Genomic DNA, 11729 nt, shown 5'->3' on the forward strand with positions numbered 1-11729 from the left:
AATGCCCCGTCAAAGTCATGGAACAGATACACAAAACTTAAAACAACGGTTAATTTAATCTTCACAAAAGGACATCGACAAACATAATTTAGAAAAAGTAAACACATCATCTGTGACACTGAATGTTTTCTTTGGCTACAAACACGGAGCTAAAATGCAACAATGTTCCCAATGGGTTTCCCCTTTGCCTTAAAACATTACTGAGTCAGTAAAACAGTCATAGCTGGCGTTTTTTTGTGGTAACACAAACATGACAATTTGAGTCATTACTAGGCATTTTTTACCAATGTGCAACAGATTCTGGAACCTGGCACACTAATAACTTTTAAACCTCATTTCAATTGCTCATTCCAACTCAAAAGTCCCTCATGTGACAACAGACACGTTTTTGACATAGCTGGAATAAGGAAAAAAAAAGTTCAGAATTGAAGTTGATAATGCTAGTGAATGCATCTCAGAATATCATACCAATGCTATAGCCTGGGGATACATTCACAGTGTAACAGGCTGGTCGGATGTTTTAAAAATTCACTTTTTGGGTTATTTTCTGCATTGTCACATTTGAATACAATATTTTGAATGCTTGGGATGACTAATGAATAGATCTTCCCACAAACATTTTGTTCTTTAATTGTGTTTGAATTCTATGGCAGTGGTAATAGTACATACTGCGTTTTTAAAATATTTAGTACTTTCCACTCAGAAAAATAAATAATGTGATTTGATAGTCAGCATTACCTTGACAGTTAAATGCCATTCCTGTAAAACTGCGATTTAGCTCCGACACTGAACCGTTTACAGTTTTCTATTCTAGCTGCTGTCTCATACACGCCATACTGATGGACTAGCTACACACAACACTTGACTGACATGGATGGCTCTCCGCAATCCAATCTTTAACTGCCAAATTATATTTGTCATTTAATTTGTTTGATTTCTTCTTCTTCTTATCATTATTATTATTATTGTATGCATGTTTTGTGTTCAGGGTTTCTTTTACTAATTGTGATTTGCACAAACAAATTAAATGACAAATATAATTTGGCAGTTTAAACAATCTAGCACATATTCAAGCCTTGCATCACTTTCAAGAGGCAGCCACACCAGCTCTCATGACTCTCAAGAGTGCGTTGACGTTATTGCTCTTGATGGCGTCCCGGCATGCTGAAATGACTTGGTTCTTTGGTTTACCCACTGAAAGACAAGCACAAATAGACAAAAAAAGAGAGGGAGGATATGTAAAAGTACTTTTGAAGAGTAATAGTCGCTCATATTTATTCATTTTTTCCCTAGATTATGTACAAAAGCTTTAATAATTTCATATTTGATGGATCATTAATTGTATAGCACACAATGATAAACGGACTCGAGGCCAAAGCAGCTTACCTCGGAGTCGACCAGCTCGCTGGATGGCCTGGTTGACAGACTTGAGACAGGCCAGCAGAGCATTGTGATTATTAGAGCGAATTTTATACTCGCTGAGAAGATCTCGGTTTAGATCGTATAGCTCTCTGTAACGCTTCTTCATGGAAGTCCTGCCAAAGACAAAGAGGCTCAAAGTCAGAGCACAGATATGGGCGAGGAATGACCAACAAATTGTACAATGGGAATATAAATGGCATATTGGAACTCACATGTCACCCATCAAGCGAGCATCCTCTGCTTGCACTAGCATGCTCTTGATGAAGTTGGAGTGGTCAGCCATTTCCATAGTTAACTTCTGATGGACTGCATGGAACTCATCCACCTAGTGGATACATTTAAGGATCTCTAATTACAAGACAGCAACTAGACAGTGCTTTAGGAATAGAATTGATTAATAGACACCCATGACCTTTGGGAGTTAGTAAAAAAAATAAACTGTTTGTATTTTTTTTCTTAAAGGCAAACCTCAGTGAGTGTGGTTTGAAGATCCTCAAAATAAGCTGGGAAGTCTGCCTCTGCTGACAGTTCCTCGATAGCCAGGAAAGAGGCCAGTGATTGGATCAGATCGCCCGCCAGGTCGATATCGTCTGTTTGCAGAGTGATCTGATACCCACAATTCAGAAGTATTACTAAATATATTTGTATAAAGCTGACTTTGACTTTGATTATTGAAACATAATGCACCCCAGAAAAGAGACAGATTCAGAATCAGTGCAAAATATTACCCTAGAAAAGTTTACTTGTATCTCTGACTAAAAAAATCCTAAAAATGTGTGTAATCAGAGAACTGCTGTGGTTTGTTTAACAGGGAACATCACATAGTTCTAAGAGGTGGATCATTGTTTTGCTTGACTAAATGCCCAACATAAATTTGCCATCTCCAAAAAAATACATCTTCCATCAATATTTTACAAGTGCTTGGGCTTACCTGTCCATTAGAGGCCATACTGATGGACAGCAGTCCACCTCCCCGGAGTGAACTAAATGTAACGTCAGGACTATCGACTCCCACAGGCAGCAGGAAGTTTTGGTTCAACCACATTGCGACCTATACTCGCATGCACACAAGTTAGTTAAACCAACCCTGAGGTTTGGATTCTCTCAAGAAGAGTCTTGACATACCCGCTGTGGCCGGTCATTGATGGTGAAAGTGACTCTTCCGGTGGGAGCTGGAGCTGAGGGTTTGACTGCAATGTCATACATGGAGAAACGCGGCAGCTGTCGAGTGATTTCAAACACGTGAAACTGAGTGCTGGGGGGTGCAAAGAAAAGCAAGTTGTGTGGTGAGAGACAGGAAAGAACTGTAATTTTACTTTCATTTTATTTCAGAAGAATGTAGTACAGTAATCCCTCGTTTATCGCGGATAATTGGTTCCAAAAACCCCCCGCGATAAGTGAAATCCGCAAAGTACGGTCACCAACAAGAAGTACTGGGCAGGCTAACGAGTTAGCGGAAAGATGGTAATTCACGATCGTGCTAACACGCGAAAACGGACCTCTAAAGGAATGTAAACGAACATTTGGAGCAATACTACATTGTCCTAAAGGTTAGACACATGTTTCCTCAATTTAGAGGTTTTATTTTGACTTTTAAATGTTTTTTTTAATTTGGAAAAAAATATCCGATGTAGTGAAGCCGCGATAAACGAAACGTGAAGTAGCGAGAGATCACTGCATATGTAAAAAGGAATATTTCAAGTTCATATATAGTACCTATGTATTCATTTTCTGTAACCCTTTTCTAATTCTTTAATCCTACAACTTTACTGCCGTGAAACCAAGATAATTCAGCAAACCTATGCCAATGGCTCTGTTGTCACCTAAAAAAACCCTTTTTTTTTCCCCAGAGAGTTACTGAACCTGGTTACTACTGACAACTGATGTAGGATAAGGCAACTAAAATGTCTCCCTCATTCAAAAACTGAGTATAACAATGTGACACCAAAGCAAGCCCAGCCTACCTGGTTCTGCCACCGACAAATGCTTTGATGTGCAGATCTACCGGTATGTCTTTAGGAGGGACGATGGGGACTCGAACACAACCTGACAGGTTCTGGACACTGGGGTGAACAACATGGCTCTCACCCTCAAAAATACCCTCTGCAAAGATGAGTACTGCACGGATTATGGTTTCTGGAGGAGGGAAATAAAGGATTCAAAGAAAGAATATTTATGCACAACATTCTTAGTTGTGTGCTACTGGATGATACCATTTGGTGTTGTGATGCTGAGCTCCACATGGGCTTTTTGGACCTCAGTTGCAGCTTGTACTGTGAGAGCTGTTTGGAGTTGAGTGTTGGCTGGAATCCCACCTGTGCTGTCCGACACACCCTGAAACAACAGGACAGCTGTTGGGAATCATAACATGGGAGAATTAAAAGTCATATGTTTGTCTTCAAGAATTCTAAATTGTGTTCCCAATTAGTATGGGTGTGAGTACTATGAAGTGAGGTTTTGGTATGAAACATAAATGCGCTTGAACCAATGACTGGTAAAAAGATACAGCTGGATAGAAGAAAGATGTTTATAATTTCTGGACTCAGTAGAATACCACAAACCTCTCTCAAGCCTGCATTACATAAAACTGCATGGAGGCCACCCTGAACTGAAACCCACAACATATAAGATCTGGAGAGCATTTGTGGGAAATGCGTATTGGAGGTTCATCAGCGTTTGTTTTTTTTAAATATTTTTTCAGGCTTGTCCCGCCAATGCATTTAAATGGGAGGATATTTTTGCAGGTCACCCTGGTCCCTATTCCTGCGAATACCGAGGGTCGACTATAATGCTATTTTCTGCCAGTCGCCTCCACCTGCTGAGGAGACTGAGGTCCTTCGGTGTGTGCAGGGCTCTCCTCAGGACCTTCTATGACTCTGTGGTGGCCTCAGCCATCCTCTACGCTGTGGTCTGCTCGGGTGGGTGCAGTACGGACTGGGACAGGGGGAGACTAAATAAGATGGTCAGGAGAGCGAGCTCTGTCCTGGGCTGTCCTCTGGACTCCATTGAGGTTGTGAGTGAGAGGACGACGTTAATTAAGCTGAAATCCATCATGGACAACACCTCCCATGACATTGTGCATTTTTTAAATTTGGGCACTTGTATAATTAGATGTACCTTTGCATTCTCTTCATAATTGCGGAGCTCCAGCAAAAGATTCTGTTTGCGATGACTGAGCTCTCTAATGAGGTCTTGTTCAGCACTGGAGTCCATGAGATTGCCTTTCAGCTCTTTTCCAGCAGGCAGGTAGCCACGGACTGCAACATACATGGCAAAAATAAATAAACATTACACTCCAAGCTTAAAGAGGCTGCTCACTGTGATTGTTTTCAAGCTTAAAGTCACTCAAAAAGTACACGCAGCAAACCTTCTCCCTCTACAGAGGCACAAATGAGTTGCTTCTGCCCATCCAATCTATAGTCTCCCTCAACTACTCCGGCAATAGAGGATGAGAAGTTGTCTCTGAAAATGACTTCGCCTGTGCGGTCACTTCGAGCGTCAATCTGGAACATCAGACAAATGTGAGCAAAAAATGTGATGATGAATACATGAATGTTTTCTGTAACATTGATTTATTAGTGCAAGGTCATCTAATGCTAAAATGTTGACCTTTCCATTGGACCAGCCAGTGATGAGCTCCACAACCCCATCAGCGTTCAGGTCAAAGGCGTGGATGCTCATTGCATGATTTTTTGACTACATTGAAGAAAACAATAAAGCAAGAAAATGACTAAATAGAATTAAAGAAACATTTTACTACATTAAAAATATTCAAGCTCATAAAAGAGCCACTGATTCTGAACGGTAAAAAGGGACTCAGAATCCACAAAGTGGAATTAGTGGGGGTGACAAACGAAGAGTCTGAGCATATAAAATATTTAAGAATTTTCAATGTTTACATCAGTGTTTGTAGTAATAAAGAAACAAGTAAGCATTATTAAAATGATTTTAGTCAATTACCTTGATCCGCCAGTACCGAGAGTTGCGATCATAGACTCCCACAGTGCCATTGGCCAGGGCGTAACCAAACCGGCTGCTGTGCATGTGACACAGTGCTGTAACTGTCTACACGCAAAGAAGATAAATGTGAAATAATATACATATTAACACTTTTCTTATTGACGCTTGTTTGGTCAGCAACATGTCAAAAAAAAAACACAAAAAAAAACACAAAGACAGATTTTTTTTCTTCAAAAGTAAAAGCAAATGTTTTATGTTTTGATTCAACACAAAAATAAGCACATGAAGCATTACAAAAATCTGAAATTTAGATGCTTAAATTCTGATTTGTACAATTATACAAAATCAAATTAGGTCACAAAACCATTCAATAATTATCAAAAATTCTTCTTGAATTTTTGATAATCGGTTTGATCATCAAAATTACAAAAAAAAACATTATCTTAATTATATTAAGTGAGTAGTTGGTTGTGGACTATGTATTGGTGACAATTTACTTGCACTAGTAACTTGACATTATCATTTTATCATATGTACGTGAATATCTCTAATCCTTTTAAATTAATTGCCTTTGATTCATCCCATTTCAAAGGGAGCCAGTTACCTCATTTTCAGTCATCTCAGACACAAGCTCATCCTCTTTGAAAACCCTGATGTCAAAATCCTCAGATCCAACCAGGAGCTGCAACAAGTCCCACATCAAACACAACTTTCCTCATAGAATTAATAATCCAACTATTGCTATGACATGAACTGTTTTTTTTTCCTTAATAGATTGCAATCCAAACACAAAAGCAATGGCGGTGTTTTGCCTTGGCTTACCTCATTTTTGCCATCCCCAGTAAAGTCACAGAGCACAAGCGATCTCACATTATCTCCTGTTACCTTGAAAAAACGTACACGGTAGCATACTGTAAATTCCAACATAAACTAAATAATCACTCTCAAATCTAAAAGCGCATTATAAACAATTTTTTTTATTGATTATTAATTTATTTTCTCACTACATTTATTGAATCAAACAGCATTGGAGATAGTAAGTGGATTATATCTCAGTTCTTACAGTCCAGAAGAGGTCATTGCCCAGGCAATCAAAGCCTTGTATGGCACAGTTCCCTCCAATGATGGCAAGAGGACTCGGGATGTCCCCAAGATTTCCCAGGACGATTGCATTGGCCCCATCGGACACCTATACACACACACAGGGGTACAAAGAGAAAAGACAAAACAAACCAGAGACAACATTAAATAACCTGACCTGTGTGCAGAGTGGCAGATTTAATCAATATATGAGCAACTCATCAACAACAAATTCAGGAGAAAGTATTCACTAATGGTAAAAACAATTTAGTGGGAATGTAAACAATAGCCAAAAGGTACAATACATCAGGCAAATGTATGGACAACACACTATTTTTGTATCTCATTAGACTGTCCCAAATGAAGCATTTGGTGAGTGTGCAATTTATTTTGCCAAGGCATTTGATTCAGCGCCTATGTCCTCAAAGTTTATTTTACTAACCTCTTTGTAGAAGATATCGGTATTGTCATGGACGTCATAAGCCAGCAGGTTGGTCTGAGATCCCACCAAGAGTGTGTCACCGGCAGTGTTTGTGCCAAGAGGACCTGCAGTCAGACATGTGACTGCCTGGTTGATGTTAAGTAAAGAGACATCTGAATCTTCAGTGCTTTGGCTCAGTCGGTGAGATGAGGGTTTTGGAGCACGAGTGTGAGGGTTGTGTATAAAAACCTTGTAGAGAGAGCAAAAAAGTTACTGGCTGGAATGAAGACATTATTTACACTATAAAAATCTGAGTTTCAATCTGGAATAATGGATAATTTAGAGTCTTTGCTGACCCTTATCATAAATGTTTCAGAGGAGCAAAGCTCAACTCTATTGTGCAGCCAAAAATCTTACAAATGGGGTTTAATTTTTACCTTTCCAGCTTGTGTGGCTGCAGTGAGGCACGGGTGGACGCCATCAAATTTTCCTAACGTCACCATGCGAGGGTTTATTTTATGGCTCAGCTTGAGAGTGAATATGGGGACCAACATGATGCATATGCTCCTTCCTAAACAAAAGAAAACAACCACACGTACACGTTGAGGTTCATCAGTAAAAGCTGCGTAAGAATAAAATAAAATAAAAAAAATTACTACATAAATGTAACAGAAGCGATTGGGAACATATGTTATCAAATGACAATGCGTGATTTTGCAACACTAATGTAATTACGAGCTTTGCCAGAGGCACCAGAGTTCTGTTGCCTAGCAACAAAAAGTGTCAAGCCAAAGCTCGTTCGACTGGGCGATAATCTCCTGTCGTTTGGTCAACAAGAAAGCTATTTTTATACTTAACAAAAACCTCTTTGCTGTGTCCCAACAGGGTATCAATACCAAATGCAAAAATAAATATTTCAAGAAAGCAACGTTGCCGTTTACCTTAGCTGGTTAAAGGGGTTAGCATATGGAGCTAAAAGCTTAAGTGTAACCGGAAACCAACAAACAGCACGACACAAATAAAAATAATACATACCTAAATAAAACCACAAGGTATACTTAAGAGGCCCCCAGTTCGATCAAAAAATCAAACGGGATTCAGCAGAAAAAGTACAAGATTTGCTGGTCAGTATCCACAGCCACTTCCGATATAATGTTTTCAAAATAAAGGAGCTTGTACGACCACCCAGAAACAGCAAGTTGTGAAAATTATTGTCTAAAAGTAAATAAATATTGACAAATTGTTGATAGTTTTCACCAAAAGTATATTTCAGATATCTTTTTATATTTGTTGTTCTTTACAAATTTATGAGACTCCAAAGAAACATCCCCAGGTATCAAACATACCTTAAAACATGGAGTAATTTTAAAAAAATGGCTTTGTGAATGTTAAGTTTCCCTAATAGAATAAAGAGACCAACAATGTTGAAACAAAAAGTGTATAATTGTATATAGAAGTATTTTTTTTACCTTCAGTCTGTGAAGAGTAGTTGTGAAGAAGTGAGTTTATTTTGTGTTTATTTTTACTGTTATATATTTTGTTGTTTTTATTTCCATGTATTTCTTAAATTAAATTGTCAATTATATTTTTAGATTTTTATTTTTGATTTTGGAAAGGGCAGTCCTAAGTGCGTCTTGGGTTAAACTAATCGCCTATGTTCATGCAGCCGTTATTACTTACTCTTCGCTTAATAGCAATGTTATACAAGCTGGTACAAAAACCTGTGTGGGTAGCATTTCAGTTCATTCAGTGTCTCGTTTCCTGAAATTGGAAATTTTATTTCAGAAGAGTATTTCTTCCATCAAGTAATAACAGTAGCCCCATATGCAACAGTATTAAAAAAAATATTTATTTGCTGATGAGTGCAAGACAATATAGCAGACATGGCATCGTCATATACCTGAATTCAATGTCAAGATTCATACAAAAATATACTATTATAGAAAAAAAAAAAAACATTTGTCCCAAAAATCATCATCTGATAGTTAAAGCAGAATAATGGGTGGCCCCTGCTTAAGAAAAATATGCAAGTATCTCACATTTGCAAAAATATGAAGCATACATCAGTGTTTTGGAGGGGGAAATGAGGAAGGTTTAAAAAGTAATTTGAAGTTCTAATTGCATTAAAGGTGCAATGAAAAACACACCTAAGCCATAAACATAAAAATATCAAAAGGAAAAAAGGTACGGCAGTGAATTGAGCGAGCACTATTGTGCTGCATAACGACACATTCGTATGCTGCTGTGCAAGTGAACTGCGTGTCTTTCATAACGTCACAAGTTCATATGTTGGGACCAGAAACTAGGGACCCACTGTATAGTCATGAAACTCCATGTCCCGTGATATGCTGTAACATTCAGTGTTAAGCATCCAGAGGGAAGCGGAAGGTTTTGTTTCCTGTGCGGCAGCGCAACTCTGCACAGTCTAACCACAGATGATACGGTTCCTCTTCATGGTTATCGACCAAATTCTGGGGGGGGAAAAAAGATACAATGTTCACATTGAAATAAACACTTTGATGGTTAACATTCTGTCGCATTGTTTTCCAACCCACCTGAAGCTCATGAAGGCATTGTTTCAATTGCACAGTGAAGTCGCCAACACACCAGGCCAAGCTCACGTGGAAAGATGGATCCTACAGGATACAGGAAAAATTTGTGAATTCTGTAGTGGTTTTAGCGTGTACAAAAATGTACACAGTAAACTGTGCTCCTCAGCAACCTGATAAAAAGTGTCCAGGTGAAAGTCTGTCAATGTTCTGTCCACCACTCGAACCACATTTAATAACTGAGCATGCCCGGTTATAACCTCCATCCCCAAGAAGGTCCTGCAGAGAGAAATGCTATCAAATAATCACAGAAGCAGGCAGCGCATGTGCATCTACTCAAACAAAAACAAAAATGCATATCTTAGTAAGCAGGTAATACGACTGATATTACACAGACAGATCATCAAGTATTAACATAAAAAACATAATGACAGTACCTTGTCTTCTCTGCATTGCAATAGACGTTCAGTCTGGATGCTGAACACATAAACCTGCAAACAGAACATATTAGCATGTTTGTAATACTGTCAATTCTTTGGCCTTATGGGCAAATTCTTGCGAGTCTACATGTACAGACGAAGCAAAGCAAACCTTTTGCAGGGGGCCAGGCCTGCTTTGAGGCCCTGTACGAAGGGCTGGATCCAGTGGTGTCTCAGGACCACTGTCTGAGACAGGCTGAGGTGAAATTCCTCCTGTGGGGTCAAAGCCACTCCAAAGGCAGCTGCAGCTGACATAAGGACCTCCATTAAATCCCCAAACTCCTCTTCGGGTTTGTCTAATGTGATAAGATGACAGGCATTTAAAAAAAAATGCTATTACCTCGACAATGGCAATTCATTTCTTTAGTACTCCTATGTGGAAAAAGAAATTCCCCCATTAGACCAATAAAGAAGAAATCAACCCCCAATTTTTGTCTGCAATAATATGTTCTGTGCAGCCCAACAAGTCAAAACACAGTGTTCTGGTTAATGTTCATTTTTGGAATATGAATTAAGCAGACAAAATCCATGTGTTTTTATCCACCGCAGGGGGCGGCCATTTTGCCACTTGCTGTCAACTGAAAATTGAATCACAGTTGCCAGGTCTCAGGTCACAAACAATCACAGCTCCCAAGTTTTCTTAAGCTGTTAACTTAGAACCTTAAATTAAATTAAAATTAACCTAGCATGCTTTCAGAACGTAGCAGGAAGCCAAATTAGCCAAATAACACCTATACAAGTACAGCGCTGCACAATACTTACATGGAAAATAAACATAGGTTGCCCAATTTCCTCTCTCATGTTTGAATGAGCGGATACGACCATCATGCAAAGGGCTCTCCTCAGCCTGTGGCTCCTCATCATCTGGAAACATGCTAAGCAAACAACCCGGCAGTGGTAGTCTGCAGAGAATACACACCCTGGTTATTAAACAGGAACCGTCAGGTCCGCTGCTAAAGAAGGCACAAGTAACAAACCCGCCTGAGGCTAAACTCAGAATCAAACGACTCAGAAAGGCTTTGTTCTGCTTAATTTCTTTGTGAACAAATGTAACATTCCAGTAGAGGGAAGTACATTTTTTGCCGATGTGTTGGCTATTTGTGTGATACTACCTTGCCGATGATTTCTCTATTTTGGGCTTCTTTTTCATCGGACAATCATCGCCATCGGCGTGATGATCTGGAGCGGCGACTGCCTCCACACCACCAGCATCACTTTCCTCATCCGAACTGCTGCTGTAACCGACTAACATTCTACAGCTGCTCTAAAAGTCCGTGTAGGGAAATGAGGCAACGACGCAGTTTATCGGGAATGTGTCATCATATTCAACCAAAGACAACCGGCTGGGCCAAATTTGCTTGCCAAAACCAAAGGCTGAAGTTAAAGTGCACTTCCGGTGTCAACAACTTCTGAGTCTCAACATTTGGGTGCCCTTGAAACAACTCGATGGCAAACGTTCCCATGCTAATGTTGGCACAATGGCGTCACAGTCTGTTTTGATGTTTTCACTTTGTAGCAACTTAAAATTCAAAGTCAAAGTCTGCTTTATTGTCAATTTCTTTACATACCAAGACACAGAAAGAGATCGAAATTACGTTCCCACTATCCCACGGTGACAAGACATAGTACACAATATACATACAAGTAAACAACACAAAAAATAAAAACAAGACGGCACAAACAATGAATAAATAAGAGTGATGAATAAATAAACAAATAACATAATAAATAAGAGGAGCAAAAATGGAGCAAGTGTGCATACAGCAGACAATTAGAATATAGCGCAAAGCTTGTGTGCATACTGCGTTTACAAGTATG

General features: G+C 39.2%; 2 protein-coding genes across 2 annotated transcripts; both read right to left on the bottom strand.

Annotated features, from left to right (window-relative positions):
* Positions 1-37: 37 nt before the first annotated feature.
* On the bottom strand, positions 38-8037 carry bbs2 (Bardet-Biedl syndrome 2). Its single transcript, XM_049723352.1, has 18 exons — positions 7919-8037; positions 7321-7454; positions 6905-7132; positions 6446-6571; positions 6205-6267; positions 5987-6064; positions 5383-5487; positions 5032-5118; positions 4790-4925; positions 4540-4679; positions 3636-3756; positions 3387-3558; positions 2548-2677; positions 2354-2473; positions 1891-2028; positions 1635-1747; positions 1387-1535; positions 38-1194 (listed from the first exon to the last, which is right to left on the bottom strand). Exons 2-18 carry the CDS (start codon positions 7435-7437, stop codon positions 1088-1090), a joined length of 2130 nt encoding a protein of 709 aa, XP_049579309.1. The 5' UTR covers positions 7438-7454; positions 7919-8037; the 3' UTR covers positions 38-1087.
* Positions 8038-8708: 671 nt separating this feature from the next.
* usb1 (U6 snRNA biogenesis 1) lies at positions 8709-11536 on the bottom strand. The gene is made up of 7 exons (XM_049722528.2): positions 11024-11536; positions 10674-10813; positions 10024-10207; positions 9870-9923; positions 9606-9711; positions 9439-9519; positions 8709-9354 (listed from the first exon to the last, which is right to left on the bottom strand). The coding sequence occupies exons 1-7, from the start codon at positions 11161-11163 to the stop codon at positions 9247-9249; spliced, it is 813 nt and encodes a 270-aa protein (XP_049578485.1). The 5' UTR covers positions 11164-11536; the 3' UTR covers positions 8709-9246.
* Positions 11537-11729: the final 193 nt, after the last annotated feature.

Source organism: Syngnathus scovelli, chromosome 6 (genome assembly GCF_024217435.2).
Source record: "Syngnathus scovelli strain Florida chromosome 6, RoL_Ssco_1.2, whole genome shotgun sequence".
Lineage (NCBI taxonomy): Eukaryota > Metazoa > Chordata > Actinopteri > Syngnathiformes > Syngnathidae > Syngnathus > Syngnathus scovelli.